This window comes from Anabrus simplex, chromosome 1, assembly GCF_040414725.1.
Source record: "Anabrus simplex isolate iqAnaSimp1 chromosome 1, ASM4041472v1, whole genome shotgun sequence".
Lineage (NCBI taxonomy): Eukaryota > Metazoa > Arthropoda > Insecta > Orthoptera > Tettigoniidae > Anabrus > Anabrus simplex.
This window is the reverse complement of record NC_090265.1, coordinates 911,401,141-911,425,143: the sequence shown is the minus strand read 5'-3', so window position 1 is coordinate 911,425,143 and position 24,003 is coordinate 911,401,141. Positions and strand designations below refer to the sequence as shown.

The 24,003-nt window shown below is 42.0% G+C and overlaps 1 protein-coding gene across 1 annotated transcript in view; it reads left to right on the top strand.

Annotated features, from left to right (window-relative positions):
• The window catches only part of LOC136874713 (ankyrin-3), a 165,534-nt gene extending 142,069 nt beyond the window's left edge, over positions 1-23,465 (top strand). The window contains exon 4 of the mRNA XM_067148369.2: positions 22,471-23,465. Coding sequence (XP_067004470.2) covers positions 22,471-22,641 — 171 coding nt within the window. The 3' untranslated portion in view covers positions 22,642-23,465. The remainder of the gene's footprint in view (positions 1-22,470) is intronic.
• The last annotated feature ends 538 nt before the right edge of the window (positions 23,466-24,003 follow it).

Here is a 24,003-nt window from a genome sequence, read left to right as displayed (position 1 = left end):
TACTGATTGAGGACTAATTAGAGTACAATTAGAAATAGGAATTTCCAAAATACATCATCATCGTCATCATCATCATGTCCGACTCGTTGGCTGAACGGTCAGCGTATTGGCCTTCGGTTCAGAGGGTCCCGGGTTCGATTCCCGGCCGGGTCGGGGATTTTAACCTTAATCGATTAATTCCGATGGCACGGGGGCTGGATGTATGTGTTGTCTTCATCATCATCTCATCCTCGTCACGACGCGCTGGTCGCCTACAGGCGTCAAATAGAAAGACCTGCACCTGGCGAGTCGAACCCGTCCTGGGATATTCCGGCACTAAAAGCCATACGACATTTCATCATCATCATCATCATCATCATCTGTTTTCCCTCCAGGGTCGGTTTTTCCCTCGGACTCAGTGAGGGATCCCACCTCTACCGCCTCAAGGGCAGTGTCCTGGAGCTTTGGACTCTGGGTCTGGGGATACAACTGGGGAGGATGACCAGTACCTCGCCCAGGCGGCCTCACCTGCTATACTGAACAGGGGCCTTGTGGGGGGATGGAGAGTTTGGAAGGGATAGAGAAGGAAGACGGAAGGAAGCGGCCGTGGCCTTAAGTTAGGTACCATCCCGGCATTTGCCTGGAGGAGAAGTGGGGAAACCACGGAAAACCACTTCCAGGATGGCTGAGGTGGGAATCGAACCCCCCTCTACTCAGTTGACCTCCCGAGGCTGAGTGGACCCCGTTCCAGCCCTCGTACCACTTTTCAAATTTCGTGGCAGAGCCGGGAATCGAACCCGGGCCTCTGGGGGTGGCAGCTAATAACACTAACCACTACACCACAGAGGAGGACCAAAATACATTATACAGTACAATACTGTATAAACACTGCCAGCAACAGATGGTATAATTGGATGCCGTTATGCATCACTAGACCAAGCGCCAAAAGTTGGTTGCGAGATAATCGCGTTTAAATTTGGTTCTCTGTGTAAATTCGAGCGAACATAATTTTGCTAAATATGGTATTACTGGTGTTGTAGGATAATAGATTGTACCTTCTCACCAAATTTCACCATTTTTATACTCGCACTACATGGATTTTCTTGAAGAAATGGCGCTTAGTCTACTGATGCAATTTAAGGTTTTTCTCAAGCGCGAATAATGTATCACGATGCTACACCAATAACCCCTAACTGTTGAGTATCTACTGAGTAAAACTTCAAAAAATATAACGTGGCCGTAGCCATGATTAAAAACTGAATCACCTACTGTCTGAAAAGGCCCGTTGAGTGCTTGATCCACCACGAGCCGCGTCACAACTCTGGTATATTATTCAAGTTTTAGATGGAGAAATTTTAGAAGGGAAGCTATTCTCTAAAGTCGTTGCTATAACGACTTACTGATTTGAGGAATTTCAACTTATCTGAGTCAAATACAAATGGTAAGACACGAGCCATTGTAGTCTATACAATTTTTGAATGGATTTTCTTCACGATAGGCCTCTTATATTCTGAGAGTACAGCATTGACGTGATATTTTTAAGCCTATGGGTAAGTTTTGTTCTGCTTGAGACAGAAAATGTGATTATAGATATTTTCTCCCATAAATACACACAAATCACTGGACAGGTAATAAGATTGTTGCTCTCAGTTCATTCAATCTCGAAATCAGGATCTCCATTAAATCCATCCACGTCATCCACATTGTCAGAATCTGCTTGAAGATTCTAGTAAAATTATTTGGCGTCTGCAGGTATTAGGTGCATCAGCGAACCAAAGTCTCTTAGTTTGGCTTCAGAGATAGGTTTTCCTTTTGGCCACAGAGGTATTAATGCCTGCTGAAAGGGAACTCTACTTTCCCGTGGTCGTCCCTGTCTTGACTTATTTAGATTTACTTCCTGAAATTCACCATCGAATTCTAGAGAATGATTCTCAGATGCAACTTTCTTAGCAAGCTGCATTAGTAGCATTGTCCTTCTCCTTACTTTTGGAAGTACTTGATACATCGCTGAACTTCGTTACTTGATAAACCACTCAATGTATCACTGAGTAAAAATGTCAGCACTATCGAAAACGCGGGCCCCCTCGCTGCCATCCGCGCGCAATGTGAGGAATGTGGCGCTTGGTGTAATGATGCAAACTGGAAAGTCGCTTAGTCTACTGATGCGATTTACATTTTTACTGATTCCCGCTTTGTCGCTTAGGTTTTCTGTTTACTAACAATTAACGGCCTTTTTTAATGCAATGGGGACTTTTTTATAAATAGTTCAAGCCTTCCTCTACAAGATGGCGCTAAAATCTCAATTTTCGTCAAATGGCGCTTAGTCTACTGATGCATAACGGCATCCAATTGACGAGTTCCCCTAACAGAAAGCACGCCGGCTTCAACTCACCAAATAGCATGAGCATGTCCTGCGGACACTTTTATGTTCATAATACAGTATGGCTTTTAGTGCCGGGAGTGTCCGAGGACATGTTCGGCTCATCAGGTGCAGGTCTTTTGATTTGACTCCCGTAGGCGACTTGCACGTCGAGATGAGGATGAAATGATGAAGACGACACGTACACCCACCCCCGTGCCAGCGAAATTAACCAACGATGGTTAAAATTTCCGACCCTGCCGGGAATCGAACCCGGGACTCCTGTGACAAAAGGCCAGCACGCTAACCATTTAGCAATAGTGCCGGACATAACACAGTAACACAGCACAAGTAATTTTATTACAAATTAGGCAATGCATTGTTTGTAAACAATTTGAATTATTCTGTAAGTTCACGCCCACCCATGTACTTCTCCTTGAACCTCGACTGGGATGAATAAAATCATGCATACTGTTGTAAAAATGTCTGAACCAATCAAGCGCATGAATGAGATTCTTTCTAACAATTCTTTCCTTCTGAATGTTACTTAGTAGAAACGACAAAGCCCGCACGTGCTTCGGAAATTGTGGAGGTTTGTGATAAAGCGACAGCCGTATGCTCTTTTGTCAGTCAGTATGTCTAACATCGCGACGTCTCGGAACTGTTTATCACTGCGGGCAACCATTTCCTATTTCCTTCCAGCTGGATTCTCGGAAGCCGCCAGCTGTTTCACCATTGTAACTCATTTCGTTTGGATCTTAACATTTGGTCGAAATTATCACCTCTTACGCGCATCTCACAATTATCTCCGTTATGTTTTCAGCTGACCCAGTAAAATAATTCAATACTATGTTAACAACGATGAAAACTAGCTAACTGAACGCTTACGGTAGTGAGCTTACAAGGTCAGCAATTCTCATTACGAGCATAGCCACGTTCATAGCCAAACATACTGTGGCCTTACTGTGATAGATCTGGCAAGACAAGAGTTGAGTAATTTGACCCCTGGTCTCGTCAACTTTCAGCAGCAGTCATACGTGTCGATTCCCCCTACCCCCACATCCCCGCATCATTCCAGCCTTACTCTAAAGAAATGCTTTAACATTTTCAGACCATAGGTACACCTTGCTTCTGCCCGCCAACGTGATACACTGACTGACAGAGCAAATGCAACACCAAGAAGGAGTGGTCAGAACTTTATGCCAATTGCAGGGTAGACTGACGTCACTGAGGTATGCTCATGATGTGAAATGCGCCGCTTTGCTGCGCACGTAGCGAACGATAAATGGGACACGGCGTTGGCGAATGGCCCACTTCGTACCGTGATTTCTTAGCCGACAGTCATTGTAGAACGTGTTGTCGTGTGCCACAGGACACGTGTATAGCTAAGAATGCCAGGCCGCCATCAACGGAGGCATTTCCAGCAGACAGACGACTTTACGAGGGGTATGGTGATCGGGCTGAGAAGGGCAGGTTGGTCGCTTCGTCAAATCGCAGCCGATACCCATAGGGATGTGTCCACGGTGCAGCGCCTGTGGCGAAGATGGTTGGCGCAGGGACATGTGGCACGTGCGAGGGGTCCAGGCGCAGCCCGAGTGACGTCAGCACGCGAGGATCGGCGCATCCGCCGCCAAGCGGTAGCAGCCCCGCACGCCACGTCAACCGCCATTCTTCAGCATGTGCAAGACACCCTGGCTGTTCCAATATCGACCAGAACAACTTCCCGTCGATTGGTTGAAGGAGGCCTGCACTCCCAGCGTCCGCTCAGAAGACTACCATTGACTCCACAGCATAGACGTGCACGCCTGGCATGGTGCCGGGCTAGAGCGACTTGGATGAGGGAATGGCGGAACGTCGTGTTCTCCGATGAGTCACGCTTCTGTTCTGTCAGTGATAGTCACCGCAGACGAGTGTGGCGTCGGTGTGGAGAAAGGTCAAATCCGGCAGTAACTGTGGAGCGCCCTACCGCTAGACAACGCGGCATCATGGTTTGGGGCGCTATTGCGTATCATTCCACGTCACCTCTAGTGCGTATTCAAGGCACGTTAAATGTCCACCGCTACGTGCACCATGTGCTGCGGCCGGTGGCACTCCCGTACCTTCAGGGGCTGCCCAATGCTCTGTTTCAGCAGGATAATGCCCGCCCACACACTGCTCGCATCTCCCAACAGGCTCTACGAGGTGTATAGATGCTTCCGTGGTCAGCGTACTCTCCGGATCTCTCACCAATCGAACACGTGTGGGATCTCATTGGATGCCGTTTGCAAACTCTGCCCCAGCCTCGTACGGACGACCAACTGTGGCAAATGGTTGACAGAGAATGGAGAACCATCCCTCAGGACACCATCCGCACTCTTATTGACTCTGTACCTCGACGTGTTTCTGCGTGCATCGCCGCTCGCGGTGGTCCTACATCCTACTGAGTCGATGCCGTGCGCATTGTGTAACCTGCATATCGGTTTGAAATAAACATCAATTATTCGTCCGTGCCGTCTCTGTTTTTTTTCCCAACTTTCATCTCTTTCGAACCACTCCTTCTTGGTGTTGCATTTGCTCTGTCAATCAGTGTATTATTGAATATTTCTCGCAAGCACACGGTCTTCATCTCCCTTTTTAGGTCCAGTAATTTATTATCATTAAAAAGTATTGAATTTTTTATTATTTCAGCTAACGATGGCTATTGGCTATAGCCGAAATACCATTCACTTTGAAAGATACATCATTTTATTTTTATCCGACGCCTCCTGTTTAGCTTTTTATTTGTATGGGATGCTCTTTATCCCAATATTTTGCAGTTTGTACTCGGTGTGGATTAAGCTCAGTTTTATGCCCGGATGCCTTTCCTGATGCCAACTTTAATGTGGAGGGAGACATAAGTATTGCATGTCTGTGTGGTGGTCTGTAATGTGTTGTATGTAAACAAAGATATGCATGAATAGAAACATCCTGCCCTGGCGCTAGGTAAATTAACCATTCGCAGTTTGAATTCTCAGCCCGGTCGGGAATTGAATCATCGACTCCAGGACATTCTGAACCGAAGGGTAGTATGGTGACAGTTCAGCTAAGCATTCGGTCTTATATGGGATACAATGGAAGTATAATAAGCCCACCAAAATGTACTGTATACCCAAACTGTCCTGTTTTCTTTCTTCCTTTCTTAATCTGTTTACCCTCCAGGGTCGGTTTTTCCCTCGGACTCAGCGAGAGAACCCACCTCTACAGCCTCAAGGGCAGTGTCCTGGAGCTTCAGACTCTGGTCGGGGATACAACTGGGGAGGATGACCAGTACCTCGCCCAGACGGCCTCACCTGCTATGCTGAACAGGGGCCTTGCGGGGGGATGGGAATATTGGAAGGGATAGATAAGGAAGGGGGAAGGAAGTGGCCGTGACCTAAAGTTAGGTACCATCCCGGCATTTTCCTGGAGGAGAGGTGGGAAACCGCGGAAAACCACTTCCAGGATGGCTGAGGTGGGAATCGAACCCACCTCTACTCAGTTGAACTCCCGAGGCTGAGTGGACCCCGTTCCAGCCCTCGTACCACTTTTGAAATTCCGTGGCAGAGCCGGGAATCGAACCCGGGCCTCCGGGGGTGGCAGCTAATCACACTAACCACTACACCACAGAGGCGGACAACTGTCCTGTTTTACCAAGTGAATACTGTACATAAATTAGAATGAACATATCTTTGTTCTCTGCTGTCGTATGTCGGTATAATTTGTCTCCACGATGAACAAATGAGGGTTGTATAGAGCAATTAGTCTTAAGAGTTCTGACCCTTTCGGAATGCTCGTTTATTTAGCCAAACGCCTCATTGTTTCACGTCCATCTCGGCAGCATAAAGGTCAAGTGGGCCGCGTCAAGTAGTTTAAACGGCGCTGTAAGACAATTCTGCGGGGTCACTGCTTCATCGTGAAGACCATAGTCGAGACCACATGACAGGGATGAATGTGTGGCGGCGGCATCTGTAAAAAAACAAAAACAAAAAAAACAACAGTGGAACGCCTAAGAGTAGCAAATGTCTCCATCCATTCCTAGATCCACTAAATAACATACAAATGAAACCCTTTAATATGAAAACCTACAACCTGTTTTCCAGTCATTGACCAGGTCAGAGACGGAAAGAATAAAGCCCCCAACTTGCGGCAAGGATAGGAATTGTGCCGGCTGCTGAAGCCTGTCGCACTCCTCTGGGGCAATGATTAATGACTGACAGATGAAATGAAGTGATAGTGGAGAGTGTTGCTGGAATGAAAGATTACAGGGAAAACCTGAGTACCCGGAGAAAACCTGTCCCACCTTCTCTTTGGCCAGCACAAATCTCACATGGAGAGACCGGGATTTGAACCACGGAGCCCAGCGATGAGAGGCCGACGCGCTGCCGCCTGAGTCACGGAGGCTTCAAACCCTTTACTATCACATCTAAAAATAAAAATTAAAAAAGTCAAGTTTTCATAAGAACCGCTCTCGTAGTTCTTTACGTTATGACGTTATGACATTCAGTCGCCTCGCTTGGTCCGATGGAAGGCTTCTGTTCTTTCTTAGGGTTATCAGATTGGCGAAGTGATAAAAGAGTACCTTTCAATGATTCATGGAAATATGACCAGTTTTAATACTGATGGTGAGGGTGGTAGCAGCTGTATAGGTCTATGTAATGATTAAATACAAAATAAAAATAAATGATAACTAGAGGCCCGTGCTGCTCTGTAGCATTCGTTATGAATAGGTGAAATAACGTGTCTTGATATGAAATTATGCCTTTGCTGGCAGGACCTAGTGTTTACAGTGCACTATGTCTTCTGGTATAGGCTAGAGCAATTTTGTTACTTTCATAGATCTGTCTCTGTCTTATCCTTGGCTTTGACAATATGAAAGTGACTGAGGTATGAGCGATGCTAGTAATGCCAATTCCTTATGCAGCCAGTCCCTGCTATGAATAGTGTGAAAATGTTGCTCATAGGGTCGGTTGATGCATTTCAATGGGCTTGGCAGACTGATAGGTAATAGCAACTCTGGCTCGGTGAGGAAAGCAATGGGAAACTACCTCTCCTCATTTCCCTAGTACGCCTCGTCAGTGATGCCTAGGCCATCTATGACAGCTGATGGCAGAGCTGTTGAGGATCCCACCAGCGGAAGCGCCGATGGACTGAACATACATATGAAATTGCTCCATGCGTTGCCCGGGTACTTTCTTGACTATTTATCTTTAGGAATTATATTACCTGTTAACTTTGTGTGAAGTGAATGTTTGTAGATTTCTTTATTGTGAAGTTGATTGATATTTTACGAACTATTTTGTCGTTTTAGAGTTATGTGGAGGGATGTATTCACTTATGCGTGCTCCTCTGCGGTGGTTAATAGTGTGATGAGTTGTATGAACACAGTCCACTACACTGATCATTCAGCCAAGGGGTCGGACTGCTTTAACACTCATATAACATACATACATTATCATTATAGACTGTTATACCTTTCAGCGTTCAGTCTGCAAGGCTCTGTGAATTTACTAAACGTCGCCACAATCCTCTATTTGTAACTAATGCTGTGACCTCATTTAGTTCTATACCTCTTATCTTTAAATCGTTAGAAACTGAGTCTAACCGTCGTAGTCTTGGTCTACCTCTACTTCTCCTACCCTCCATAACACTGTTAGGTAATCTATCCTCCTCCATTCACCTCACATGACCCCATCACCGAAGCCGGTTTATGCGAACAGCTTCATCCATCGAGTTCATTCCTAAATTAGCCTTTATCTCCTCATTCCGAGTGCCCTCCCGCCATTGTTCCCACCTGTTTGTACCAGCAATCGTTCTCGCTACTTTCATGTATGTTACAACTTATGAATAAGATATCCTGAGTCCACCCAGCTTTCGCTCCCGTAAAGCAAAGTTGGTCTCAAAACAGACCGATGTAAAGATAGTTTCGTCTGGGAGCTGACGTCCTTCTTACAGAATACTGTTGATCGCAACTGCGAGCTCACTGCATTAGCTTTACTACACCTTGATTCAATCTCACTTACTATATTACCATCCTGGGAGAACACACAACCTAAATACTTGAAATTATCTACCTGTTCTAGCTTTGTGTCACCAATCTGACATTCACTTCTGTTGAATTTCTTACCTAGTGACATCAATTTAGTCTTCGAAAGGCTAATTTTCATACCATACTCATTGCAACTATTTTCAAGTTCCAAGATATTAGACTGCAGGCTTTCGGCACAATCTGCCATTAAGACCATGTCGTCAGCATAGGCCAGGCTACTTACTACATTTCCACCTAACTGAATCCCTCCCTGCCATTTTATACCTTTCAGCATATGGTCCATGAAAACTACGAAGAACAAAGGTGAATGATTACAGCCTTGTTTAACCCCTATAAGTACCCTGAACCAAGAACTCATTTTACCATCAATTCTCACTGAAGCCCAATTGTCATCATAAATGCCTTTGATTGATTTTAATAATCTACCTTTAATTCCATAGTCCCCCAGTATGGCAAACATCTTTTCCCTCGGTACCCTGTCATATGCTTTCTCTAGATCTACGAAACATAAACACAGCTGCCTATTCCTCTCGTAACATTTTTCAATTACCTGGCGCATACTGAAAATCTGATCCTGACAGCCTCTCTGTGGTCTGAAACCACACTGGTTTTCATCCAACTTCCTCTCAACGACTGATCGCACCCTCCCTTCCAAGATGCCAGTGAATACTTTGCCTGATATACTAATCAATGACACTCATATAAATGTCTTAAAAATAAATTTGTACCTAGGAATAAAATTAAAACAAATTACGAGTATTATTATTTTTATTGAAGTCAATTTACCTCATTCTACCTTCTCCCTTGGCATTGACCTGTTTCCTTTAACGGTTTCCCACATTTCAGGTGTAGGACAAAGGCGAACATTTATCATTTAAATAACCATTGTTGAATCTTTTAGTGTGGTGCTTTCTATTCTTGGCATTATGCTAACAAGGCCATTCCAGCTTTTAAAGACCCTGTCTGTTTGGCTACTGGTGGTCAAAGTACATGTGGTCTTAATACCAACAGTGGGACTATGCAACATGGAGAGTGGAATATGATTTCAGTCTCTAAACCAAATATTTGGGGATTATCTTTCAAGGGCATGGAAACCAAGATTACGGATATATATCACAAAATGCATAGGAACAGCCAGAAAAATCTTACTCCAAAGCGGAAGGATATTTGCATTATCACTCTGCAATTTGATTAATTTTGCTGAATGGTCAGTGTGGTGGCCTTTGGTACAGAGGGCCCTGGATTCAATTCCCGAGCAGGCCAAAATATTTTCCATTTCTAGTTAATTTCTCTGGATCAAGGGCTGGGTGTTTCAGTGCATATTTACATACAACACACCTCAGTACCAACCACCACAGAAACGCACAATATTTAATGCATTTCTCCACTTAGGATTGGCATCAGGAAAGGTATCTGGTCATAAAACTGAGCTTAATCCTTATATTACACAACATGTATTACGATTAAATAGAAGTACGGCATGATTATACAATTAAAATCATTGAGTATTTGACCAGTAGCGTAGCCAGGATTTCAGTTTGGGGGGGGGGGGATTCATCCAGAATTTTATTTTGATAGGTGTCCAAACTTCCATAGTTTAGGTGGTGTAGAGTGCCGGAAAAGGAGATGAGTGTCCTTGGATCCAAGTAAGAGTGGTGGATTCGTGCGAATTCCGGAAGCTAAAAGTAATTCTTCTTCTTCTTCTTCTTCTTCTTCTTCTCCCGCTTTTCCCACATCTGTGGGGTCGCGGGTGCGAACTGTGTCGCACATGTAGATTTGGCCCTGTTTTACGGCCGGATGTCCTTTCCGACGCCAACCCTATATGGAGGGGTGTAATCAGTGTTGTGTGTTTCTTTGGTGGTTGTTAGTGTAGTATGTTATCTGAATATGAATATGTTGGGACAAACACCCAGTCCCCAGCAGAAGAATTAATCAGACGCAATTAAATTCCCCGACCCAGCCGGGAATCGAACCCGGGACCGTCTGAACCGAAGGCCTCAACACTGATCATTCAGCCAATGAGTCGGACTCCGGAAGCTAATATTAATGTACAGTATATATATAATGCTCAATAAAAGTACATTCGTTAAAACTCCTGTGGTGTCTGGACTCATTGGACGACAACCCCCCCCCCCCTCCCCGGCTACCGCTGTTACTCCCATCCCAATATAACTGTAGCATTTCATATATTCCGAGTACAAGTGAAATGAATGCAAGAATAAACTGTTTAAGTAAGGATGCAATATTCTGGTTTAGAATAAATACGGTGATATTATAATAATGGTCATGTGATAAGCAATAAAGTGATATTTTATACAAATAATGCGGCAAAGATATACACACACGCGCGTTGAATAGGTTTCTCGTCCTTCTTGTCCATGGCTAGATGATGAAGGCAAGAGAATGATGGCCTACCGTGACTCCTTATTTCGAAATTATGAACAAACCCTAGATGACACAGACTTCGAATCTAACCGCATCTTAAGAAATCGCACAAAGCAGTTAATCGGAAATATTTAAAAATGTATATATTTTCGGAATTTAGCTAACAACTTACATTCTAATCGCGCATGGGACCAACTTAGAGCTCTGGGAATAGGAAAACATCAACAGAGACAGACAACTCCTGACATTCCACTTGACGAACTGAACGATTACTTTAGTAGAATAAATATTCAACCTACCCAAATTAACTGCACCGACTCACCGCCCTCCCCTCCAGCCAATTCACCATTCACATTTCACAATGTCACAGAAAATGAGGTTAAAAGGCTTGTACTCGATTAAATCAAAGACTACAGGTGCAGATGATTTTCCTATTACTTTTATACATAACATTATGGGTGCTATCTCGCCTATAATGACACACATACTGAACAACTGTTTACTAAACGGAACTTTCCCTACTGTCTGGAAAGCAGCCAGTATTATATCGGTACCTAAGAGTTCAGACCCGCAATCACCCTCTGACTATCGTCCTATGTCCGTACTCCCTGCGCTTTCAAAAAGACTTTGAACTTAGTACACGAGGAAGTTCTGGAATACCTAAATAAAAATGCTCTTTTGGACCCTTTGCAATCTGGATTTGAGAAGGGTCACAGTACCGCGTCAGCACTTTTGAAGGTTACTGAAGACATTAGAAACACTATGGACAAATGACTGCTCACTATACGTATCCTTCTTGACTTCAGTAGCGCCTATGACACTATAGTAATTCCGACTATGATAAAGAAAATGGCACTGATAAATTTCGACCTGGCTGCACTTAAGGTTTCTAGATCTTATTTGAGTAACCGTCAACAGCGTGTAACAGTAAACGACAAGGCCTTAAAAATGGAAAATGAAACTTAGTGTTGCCCCACAGGGCAGTATTCTACGGTCCCTAATTTTCTGTATTATCTATAACAATGACATACCATCTGTGACGGGAAATAATGCACATGACCTCTGTGCTGACGATCTTCAAATATATCGACACTGCAAGACAGGATATTAACAGGGACCTCCGACGACTCAGTGTATATGCACAATGAAGCTCTCTCATACTAAACTGCAAAAAAAAAAAAAAAAAAAAAAAAAACCACTCAGACAATCATCATTGGATCACAAAAATTACTGAGCTGCTCAAACAATTTCGCAATCCCGCCTATCCTACTGAATGGTAACATTATTCCCTACAGTAGAACGGTTAAAATCCCGGCGTAATGATGAATGAAACAGTTGATTGGTCTGATCACACGAAAGAAATACGTAAAAAGGTTTTTGGAGTTCTTCACCCTCTTAAACGACAGAGGGATGTATTTCCATTTGAGCTACAGGCCAAACTAATACAGACACTCATCCCTATTCTTGATTATTGTGACGTTGTTTTAGTTGACATGACGAGAGAAGAAACACTTAAACTTCAACGAGCACTGAATTCCTACCTGCGATTTATTTACAATATCGGGTACGATGCTCATATCACCCCATACTATCAGGCTGTCTCATGGCTGATGTCTGATAAACGTCGGCAGCTACATAATTTAACGATTGTGATCAGAGTGGTAGCTGAAAGTCATCCAATGTATATTTCTTCTAAATTAATCTTTTTATCATCATTTCAAACTTAAATACACGTTCTAGATTCATTCTTTATATTCCACTGCACCGCACTAATAAAATTAATAGATTTTGTGGTGACTGTCGCCAGATTATGGAATTCCCTGCCAGTTCAGGTCAGAGAAACTAGCTTTTTTAATCACGATTTAAGATCACCTGCCGAGACTATAGGCTGAGGACAGCTGACTGAATGGTTGAAGTATGAATGTGTGCGTTCCTGAGGATTAGCCATTTCTAAGAGTTTTTAATATTAATTAGTTCTAATATTAATTTAGTAAGTAATTTATTTAAATTTATTTTCAATTCTATTAATTTATGTACTTTTTAACTATTTTAAGAATCTCAGTATTTTATTTAAGATTCTGATTAGTATGTGGTTAAATGTACGAGAGGGCCTGGAGCCCTAACCTCGTCACTGTACTGAAGGCACTACTAAATAAATCAATAAATTAATAAATAAATAATATAAAGCGTATGGGTATAGATATTTTGTTAGTTGGTAAAGAAAAATACACGTTACAACATATGCTATGTAGGGTTTACCTTGTCCTATTAGTTTCCAACGCTGTTAGGGCCACGCAGCTGTGAGCTTGCATCCGGGAGATAGTGGATTCGAACCCCACTGTCAGCAGCCCTGAAAATGTTTTCCCGTGATTTCCCATTTTCACACCAAGCAAGTGCTGGGGCTGCAACTTAATTAAGGCCACGGCCGCTTCCTTCCCACTCCTAAGCCTTTCCTATCGCACCGTCGCCATAAAACCTATCTGTGTCGGTGCGACGTAAAGTAAATTGTACTGGGATACAGAATATAGTAGTATAAAGTTAGAGTTTTGTGACGTTAATATTCGTATGTATAATTTGTATTAACGTGCCAGAAACCAAGGACACTGAGCTGTTGCCATTTCAACACCGTTTTAAGGGTTACCGATCCAAGCCAGGATTTGAACCTGCGAACTTAGAAGGACAGCGACTCAACCAACTGAGCCACATGAAAAGGAGGCGTTTGTGATTATTGTTATAAATAGATGCAGTTAGTATTTTTGCAAAGGTTTTAAGAGGAGCATTTATTAGCGCGTACGTTTTCTTACTGCACGAGGCCGGACAGAAGAACTAGCTGGAAGCTAAGGAGTCTTGCAGGGGTGTCGCTTCCTTCTCTGTTCACTTTTCCAAACCAAACTCCATGACGTAACAGCCCGGAAGCGCCATCGCCTACCAAGCGACGGCTGTTCAGCCCGGAGGGCTACAGATTACGAGGTGTCATGTGGTCAGCACGACGAATCCTCTCCGCCGTTATTCCTGGCTTTCTAGACCGGATCCGCCATTTCACCGTCAGAGAGCTCCTCAATTATAAACACGTGGGCTGAGTGTACCTCGAACCAGCCCTCAGATCCAGGTAAATTCCCTGACCTGGCCGGGAATCGAACCCGGGGCCTCCGGTAAGAGGCAGGCACGCTACCCCTACACCATGGGGCCGGCTGATGACTTAGGTCTCCTTATTTTCGAATTTGACTTAAGGCACCCTGCATTCGATTCCCGGCACTAACAGAGTTAAGAAAGGCATGGGATGGGGAGGATACAGCCTTGTTTTTGGGTGCAGTAGAGTTTTCCTTCAGTCTCCCGTAATCGAAATGTGTACGGCCTGGAAGGTAGTCACCTGCACGGGGTGTAGTACCAAATTGGTTCCTTTTTTTTTTTTAAGAAGACAAATTAAATGAAGATTCTACTTCCTCACAAACGAAGAACGATATTATCAATTTTACGAACAGTTTCAATAATGCAGCCGGTTTATGTTAAGAGTACAGAAGCTATGATTGTACATGGTAACAATCAAAACCAACAATATCTAATGAAGATCCGTCACCGCACTCGGTAGGACCGGCTTTCTTTTCATATCCACCGGGCGAGTTGGCCGTGCGGTTAGGGGCGCACAGCTGTGTGCTTGCATCCGGGATATAGTGTGTTCAAACACCATTGTCAATCAATCAATCAATGTTTGCTTGAATTCAATCAATCAATCAATCAATCAATCAAACAATCAATCAATACTGATCTGCATTTAGGGCAGTCGCCCAGGTGGCAGATTCCCTATTTGTTGTTTTCCTAGCCTTTTCCTAAATTATTTCAAAGAAATTGGAAATTTATTGAACATCTCTCTTGGTAAGTTATTCCAATCCCTAACTCCCCTTCCTATAAATGAATATTTGCCCCAGTTTGTCCTCTTGAATTCCAACTTTATCTTCATATTGTGATCTTTCCTACTTTTATAAACGCCATTCAAACTTATTCGTCTACTAATGTCATTCCACGCCATCTCTCCACTGACAGCCCGGAACATACCACTTAGTCGAGCAGCTCTTCTTCTTTCTCTCAATTCTTCCCAACCCAAACATTGCAACATTTTTGTAACGCTACTCTTTTGTCGGAAATCGCCCAGAACAAATCGAGCTGCTTTTCTTTGGATTTTTTCCAGTTCTTGAATCAGGTAATCCTGGTGAGGGTCCCATACACTGGAAGAATACTCTAGTTGGGGTCTTACCAGAGACTTATATGCCCTCTCCTTTACATCCTTACTACAACCCCTAAACACCCTCATAACCATGTGCAGAGATCTGTACCCTTTATTTACAATCCCATTTATGTGATTACCCCAATGAAGATCTTTCCTTATATTAACACCTAGATACTTACAATGATCCCCAAAAGGAACTTTCACCCCCATCAACGCAGTAATTAAAACTGAGAGGACTTTTCCTACTTGTAAAACTCACAACCTGACTTTTAACCCCATTTATCAACATACCATTGCCTGCTGTCCATCTCACAACATTTTCGAGGTCACGTTGCAGTTGCTCACAATCTTGTAACTTATTTATCACTCTATAGAGGATAACATCATCCGCAAAAAGCCTTACCTCTGATTCCACTCCTTTACTCATATCATTTATATATATAAGAAAACATAAAGGTCCGATAATACTGCCTTGAGGAATTCCCCTCTTAATTATTACAGGGTCAAATAAAGCTTCACCTACTCTAATTCTCTGAGATCTATTTTCTAGAAATATAGCAACCCATTCAGTCACTCTTTTGTCTAGTCCAATTGCACTCATTTTTGCCAGTAGTCTCCCATGATCCACCCTATCAAATGCTTTAGACAGGTCAATCGCGATACAGTCCATTTGACCTCCTGAATCCAAGATATCTGCTATATCTTGCTGGAATCCTACAAGTTGAGCTTCAGTGGAATAACCTTTCCTAAAACCGAATTGCCTTCTATCGAACCAGTTATTAATTTTGCCAACATGCCTAATATAATCAGAAAGAATGCCTTCCCAAAGCTTACATACAATGCATGTCAAACTTACTGGCCTGTAATTTTCAGCTTTATGTCTATCACCCTTTCCTTTATAAACAGGGGCAACTATAGCAACTCTCCATTCATCTGGTATAGCTCCTCCGACCAAACAATAATCAAATAAGTACTTCAGATATGGTACTTATCCCAACCCATTGTCTTTAGTATATCCCCAGAAATCTGATCAATTCCAGTCGCTTTTCTAGTTTTTAACTTTTGTATCTTATTGTAAATGTCATTGTTATCATATGTAAATGTTATTACTTCTTTGGCCTTAGTCTCCTCCTCTATCTGGACATTATCCTTGTAACCAACAATCTTTACATACTGCTGACTGAATACTTCTGCCTTTTGAACATCCTCACATACACACTCCCCTTGTTCATTAATTATTCCTGGAATGTCCTTCTTGGAACCTCTTTCTGCCTTAAAATACCTATACATACCCTTCCATTTTTCACTAAAATTCGTATGACTGCCAATCATGCTTGCCATCATATTATCCTTAGCTGCCTTCTTTGCTAGATTCAATTTTCTAGTAAGTTCCTTCAATTTCTCCTTACTTCCACAGCCATTTCTAACTCTATTTCTTTCCAGTCTGCACCTCCTTCTTAGTCTCTTTATTTCTCTATTATAATAAGGTGGGTCTTTACGATTCCTTACCACCCTTGATGGTACAAACCTGTTTTCGCATTCCTCAACAATTTCTTTAAACCCATCCCAGAGTCTGTTTACATTTATATTTACCGTTTTCCACCGATCATTGCTACTTTTTAGAAACTGCCTCATGCCTGCTTTATCAGCCATGTGGTACTGCCTAACAGTCCTACTTTTAAGACCTTCCTTTCTATCACATTTATTTTTAACTACCACAAAAACAGCTTCATGATCACTAATACCATCTATTACTTCAGTTTCCCTATAGAGCTCATCTGGTTTTATCAGCACGACATCCAGGATATTTTTCCCTCTGGTTGGTTCCATCACTTTCTGAATCAGCTGTCCTTCCCATATTAACTTATTTGCCATTTGTTGGTCATGCTTTCTGTCGTTCGCATTTCCTTCCCAATTGACATCTGGCAAATTCAGATCTCCCGCTACAATCACATTTCTTTCCATGTCATTTCCCACATAGCTGACTATCCTATCAAATAATTCTGAATCCGCGTCAGTGCTACCCTTTCCCGATCTGTACACTCCAAATATATCAAGTTGCCTATTATCTTTAGAAATGAGCCTTACACCTAGAATTTCATGTATCTCATCTTTAACTTTTTCGTAGCTTACAAATTCTTCTTTCACCAGAATGAACACTCCGCCTCCCACCCTTCCTATCCTATCTCTACGATACACACTCCAGTGCCGTGAGAAAATTTCTGCATCCATTATATCATTTCTCAGCCATGATTCAACTCCTATTACAATATCTGGTGAATATATATCTATTAAATTACTTAATTCTATTCCTTTCTTTACAATACTTCTACAGTTCAACACTAACAATTTTATGTCATCCCTACTTGATTTCCAGTTCCCTGTTCCCTTATCACCGCTCCCTAGGCCATCCCGTTTCCCTGAATGTACCTCCCTATTACCCTTCCAAACAAATTTCCTAACTTATACGTACCACTGCGGTTTAAATGAAGGCCATCTGAGCGCAGATCCCTATCTCCTACCCACTCATTTGGATCTAGAAATTTCACTCCCAGTTTCCCACATACCCACTCCATAGTCTCATTTAAATCCCCAATCACCCTCCAGTCAGTATCCCTTCTATACAGTATTCCACTAATAACAATCTCCGCTTTCTTAAACTACACCCGTGCTGAACTAAAGATGGTTTTCTGTAGTTTCCCATTTTCACACTATGCAAATGCTGGGGCTGTACCTTAATTAAGGCCACGGCCGCTTCTTCCCACTCTCAGCCCTTTTCTTTCCCATCGTCGCCATAAGACCTACGGTGCGACGTAAAGCAAATTCTAAATAAAAAATATCTTTTCACAACCCCTTCCAAGGAAAAGTATTATCCACACTACTGGCCTGGACTTACACCCCACCCCACTGAAATTATTTTGTGGGTACGTCACTGCATCCACTCACCATTTAAGGTACAAGGTAAGTCCGAAGAATGGTTGGATACGCAAAATACATCACCATAAATGATGCGGTTCTGGCTCAAAAGTATAAGGAAAGGTAAGGGACGGGATCTAGTGTTTTAAGTAGAACCAGTATCAATAGAACGTGACTTCCCATTTTAAAAATGTTTCATGTATCGATTGCGATTCAAGCCTGGGCCGTCCTGATGAGAAGATAGAACCATTGGAACTGAGTTATCACGCCCGCCAATTACAAAATAGTTACCCGCACTTTTGATGGTGCCATTTGAGGTTCCAATCAGTCCCCGGGCATTTGACAAAATATATAGGCCTACCTATCGAACTTAGGCACGCATCCGCGATTGTGTTGCTACTGTAAGAATTAAAAAGAACTTTTTCATAACTTACCGAGGATGCACTTAGTGTTGGCTTCTCAGTGACTTATATGGCACAAAATGAGGAACTAACGTGCAGCTCACAGTCCTGTCACAGTCTTCCCAACGCTGCAACTTAAACACAGGCACACAGCACATCTCTCAACCACGGTACAACCCGAGGATCCCTAGGACATTGTTGTTTCCTGGAACCGATATGCGAAAGCTGACACGATGTTGTAAGCTTGCAACTGTTTCTGGACGTGGCCTCGTTATCTCGGTGGTCATGTTGCGGCCCCCTACTGAGTAATCCCTTGCTAATTGCCCCTTTCTTCATGTCTTGACATTTGTCAACACAGGGTTAGACTACATTCCCAGTACCGAGGCCCTGGCCCCCCTGGGCCCCCCCTTGGCTACGCCAGTGATTTGACTACACACTAAGAAAGTAACAGACACCAAAGAGGCTGCCAGACTGACGACTGCGCGTAGCAAGCGGGTGAAACATACCTCAGTATCAATGACCTTGGCAATAAATATCCTCTGCTACCCTACCTCACAGCATATCCAAAGTGTCCACTACTTGCTGGCACTATATAAATAGGTTAGCTACGACGAACGGTATTTTGTGCGTATTTCCGCTAATAATTTTGTTAATAATTAAAGAAAATTAAGGAAAGTTAGCTGATAAGACAACAAGATTTGTACATATTGCTTTCTTAAATAATTCCTAGATTCAGCTGACTAAAATTGAATGAAAATGTAATGTTTTCTCCACAAAGTAGGAGGGCGACTGGCTCCCCCCGCTAATCGCCACTACTGCCCCAGCCCAGAAACGTTAAAATGAGCGTGCAATTCAAACTTTGTTTGGGAGGAATCATTTTGAAAGTTCCAAGGTATCATGTTTAGTCTCACATGGTGATAACCACTTAACATCTCTATATTAACACAAAAATGTCAATGATTTCCTAATAATTTGCATTCTGAGAAGTAATTGTAATTTTATTGATCACTTGTTGAAGTAATTTGAATATTGCAATCGAGTAAAATATTTCTCAGCCGAATTACTTTTATTTTGTACTCTTCCCACAATTGTTATAGATAATCACAGGACCTCTCACAGGGATTTTTAACTTTTGACCAAATTGATGAATGTTTTCCAGAAGTTTCCCCTATGAGGGCAGTAGAATTTATCCTCAGTATTCCCTACCTGTCGTAAGAGGTAAATAAAAGGGAAGGCTCCAGGGACTCTGATCTTTGGAACGTGAGTTGGCAACCACAGGGCCCGCAGCTGTGTTTGACATTGCTTCCACTTGTACCAAGCTCCCCACTTTCTTATTTGACCTCCCTTGCATAACTCTTGCTGTATTCAATGTACTCTATGCTTCCACCTACTGGGGCAGAAGGTGTTTGCAGATGTGCCAACTACCTCGATTTAAACGGAGACTCCCGACTTTTGCTCCCACCTCCCACTCTCCTGATTGCAGAGACTTATCTCCCAATTTTCAGAGTAGATCTCTTTATTGTTTGAAAATGCCATGTTCTTCCTCATTCTTTAAGTAGAATTGATTTTCAGTGGGCACTAGGAAGACAGAAGCAATCAGTTGGTGGGGTGATCTTAAATATGACAGAATCTTTAACATACCGGTAATGCCTTTTACGTAACGGTAGGTCAAGTCATAAGTCATAACTACTTTTTTTCTGGCAAACAGGAGACAACACGGAAAATCTAAGATATGCATTTGGAAACGTACGGTATGTAGTTGCGTATGATGCCACTAGATGGTGTATGTAAACAACAGTGTGTGTCTAAGCGTGCCCCCAAGTTCAGTGTGTGAGTGAGAGCATCACAAAATGGAAGTCAACAAGCAGGAGCAACAATCGTATATTAAAATAGCTGTTTTCCGCGGCAGAAATGTACGCCAATGCCATGCAGAGCTGCGGGAAGCATTAGGTGGACAACGGTTTGCTAACAAAGAGGACATCGTAACAGCATTTCGGAGAGAGGTGTCACACGTTAGAGATACACATGCAGCGAATGGTATTCAGCGCCTGCCCCACCGCTGGCAACGCACAGTGGAAACCTTGGGTAATTACTTCGAAGGTTTGTAACCAGTGGAGACCTGTCCTTCGTATGTAGTCTTGTGTATTTGCTGTCTATACCATAATAAAACAATGTTTACCAATGGCCTGTGTTCTGTCACTTTCCTACAAGAATCTCCTTAAGTCAGAATTTGTCTTCAGGCACTGTGCATAAGTACATGCTCTATATTTCCAAAATTTCCAAATGCATATCTTAGATTTTCCGTGTTTTTCCTGTTCACGAGAAAAAAAAAGTTGCCATGACTTATGACTCATCCCTCGTATTTTATCATTTCCACGTAGCAGTGTAGACTGTGAGACTTGTTAGCATATCTACAAGGACAAAAGCACAGTTCAGATCAATGCTTCCCAAAAAAAGAATTCTGGAAAAACTGTTAACCATAAAATCTGTTTAGCAAGGCAAGTGCTTTGAGCAAATAATTTAGGGCAGAAATTTTGAAGAGGTCTTTGGCAGTTATGTTTCAGATATTGTAATATTAGACTTTTAATGATATGTAATAGAGTGGTATAGTGTTTTAAATATTCTTCAATTGATGCAAGTTGCATCACCAATCATGGGTCGTAACATATCGTGATATGCCTCAGTCTCCTGATTTTTGACTTTTCAGAGTTGGCATGTCTGTATTTGAGAAATCATGGTTAAGAGCTGTATGTATTATATGCACACTTTTTAGTGATAGATTTTTGTTGTGGGTTGAGGAGTAAGGAGGGAGCACTGCCGGTTCCGGTAATACTGCCAACTGAATGGAAATGAAATCTGAATTGAATCGATAATATGATCAATCGATATGAATTTTCTACATTTTTATTATCTTAAGCCAACAAATATGTCAGACACACATTATATAACATTTCTCGATGCGAATCTTGTTCCTAACATGAATTATAATTATAGTTTGATTTTGCTGTGTAAACAACAATAGTACGAGTACGTAAAGTGGACGCCAGATGTCGCACAGCGATGCGTAAGCGATTCTTAGTTTGTGTTTCAAAGGTTGCCAGTACGAATCTTGAAGATAACCGAGGTCGATTGATTCGGCACTATGGTGTAAATCTATCACTGTCCGATTCATTGGCTGAACGGTCAGCGTACTGGCCTTCGGTTCAGAGGGTCCCGGGTTCGATTCCCGGCCGGGTCAGGGATTTTAACCTTCATTGGTTAATTCCAATGGCCCAGGGGCTGGGTGTTTGTGCTGTCCCCAACATCCCTGCAACTCACACACCACACATAACACTATCCTCCACCACAATAACACGCAGTTCCCTACACATGGCAGATGCCGCCCACCCTCACCGGAGGGTCTGCCTTACAAGGGCTGCACTCGGCTAGAAATAGCCACACGGAATTATTATATTATCTATCACTAAAAGGTGCATGTACAATACTTAGTGTGTGTCAAGTCTCTAAAACTGTATGAAAATGGTACTGGGTTTAAATAAAATTTGTGTTGACAGTATTACACTTGTAGATTGAAATTTTTACCCAGTTTAGTTTATCTGAGATATCTTCTTCTTAAGACATCGTCTCCAAACGGAGGTAGACAATCCACACGGCCAGCTCTGATCTTAACGCTGCAGCCATGCCATGTGAATTTGTCGGAATATCTCTCAGGATCTTTAATGCAGTGGTTTCCCATTGCCTTCTGCATCCTAATGCCATTGACCAAACTGGTTCCTCCGTCTTTGGGAAAAATTTCTTGTCCCCAGGACAATAGAGTGCCCTTACCCATATCCGCTCATCCACTCTCAAAGAGACTGCTGGCACTCAGTATAGGAGATTTCCTTATACTGGGAGATAATCAGTCCCTTCATTCATTAGCCGCCTGCATATAAAATATTATTTTTATTATTTCTATATGCAGTCATTGTCCCCTCTCTACCGCAGGGAGGTGAATGTCAGGATGTCACCGTCATTGAAACAAGGACCAAATGGCATTTCCTTGTTTCTCTGGTTCTTTAGAGAGGATCTGAGATATAGTATTGATATTTCTCTGTTCATTGTATATATACTTCGGTGTTTCATCTCCTCATTATGAAGTTTGATTATTACTTTTTGCTTACAGTTGTTGCTTGATGCTGAGCAGTGTGACTTAACTGCTCGTACCAAGATGAGCCTCACACCATTGGATCTTGCTCAGCAAGAATATCGCCGTCGCTCACAACCTGAAATGTCTCTGGTATTGACTCAGGCACTTGAGAGGCGCGGCCTTCAGAGATCTCCTCTTGCTACATGACCTTAGTCCATATCTATCATCAGGATGCAGAAATTCTTAATTTCACATTACATATCTGGGAGTTACCTGCAATGCAAACATCCTACTATCCTTGTTCAGAGGTACACTATGAAGAATGAAATTTTCACTGCAAAAGTGTCTGTAAAATGGCATCTGTAGGAATCTGAGACACAAGGGGAGAGATTTCATTTTTCAGATGATTTTATTGTTATCTTTTCAATAAGGATGAATTCAGAAGGTGCATGGGGATATCGATTTAATGTACTATATCTAAGCAGTACAGAGATTAATAAATAAAAGATATGTAGTATCCTTTCTGTAGTACTGTAAAGCAAAATACTATATTACAGAAAGATGTGGAGGAATGAACTGTATGCTTTTTAAAGTTACCATTAATACCATTTGTAAACTTAAGCTTATTACAACGAGGAATTAAGTCTGTTTCTATGGAAAGTAGATATTTACCCTAAAGCAATGGGTGAAACAACATCTACATACCAGCTAGCTATGTCAAATTAGGTGAAGAGTCATATGATCAAATCATATGTCAATGGGAACTTATTCTATTCGAGTGATTGAATATGAGTGTTAATAATTAGGTATAAATGAAGAAACATTGGGAGGAAAAGGACAAGTTATCTACTCCAGAACTGATAGCTAGAAAGCCATTCCAGGCATTCTGTTTCAGATATTGTAATATTAGACTTTTAATGATATTGGAGCATTTTGTAAGCTTTTCTGATCAATGCAGAATGATGTAAAGGTGTTTGTTTACTTGGAAATAAAATGTACATCACTATAAAATGAACCCTTGAAATTTCAAACATTGTGTAAATGGAGATCAATGCACAGATGTCCAAAGACGATGATCATTCTCTTTGTTCTTTGAACATAGCAACATTCAAATAATGAGTTTAATGGGATACAAGCAGATATTCCTTAACTAGCAAACATACCAATTTAACCCTTTGACCGCCAGCCTCATACGCGGTGTCCATGTCTTATACCGCCAAGGCCTAATGAGCACTGTTTACCTTACAGTAAATTATTCGTAATAACTTCTGTTCAATTTATGTTAATTGGATGGGCATTTTTTTGTTTCAAAGGTAATGCTTCGGACATTATATTGATGTAAATTAATGCACCATTGAATATATTTTTTTATTTTATGAAGTGATAATTCAAATAAATATTTCCTTTCTTTGAAAAAAAAAGTATTTCATGATAAAAAACCAGTAAGAAAAAATTATTTTTACTATCAAAAGCTGCATTATTTTAGAGAGTTGGTGTTTCCTATGCTATATATAAAAAGATAGAGCCTTATGTACAATATTACAGTTACAGTATTTTTATTATTATTAT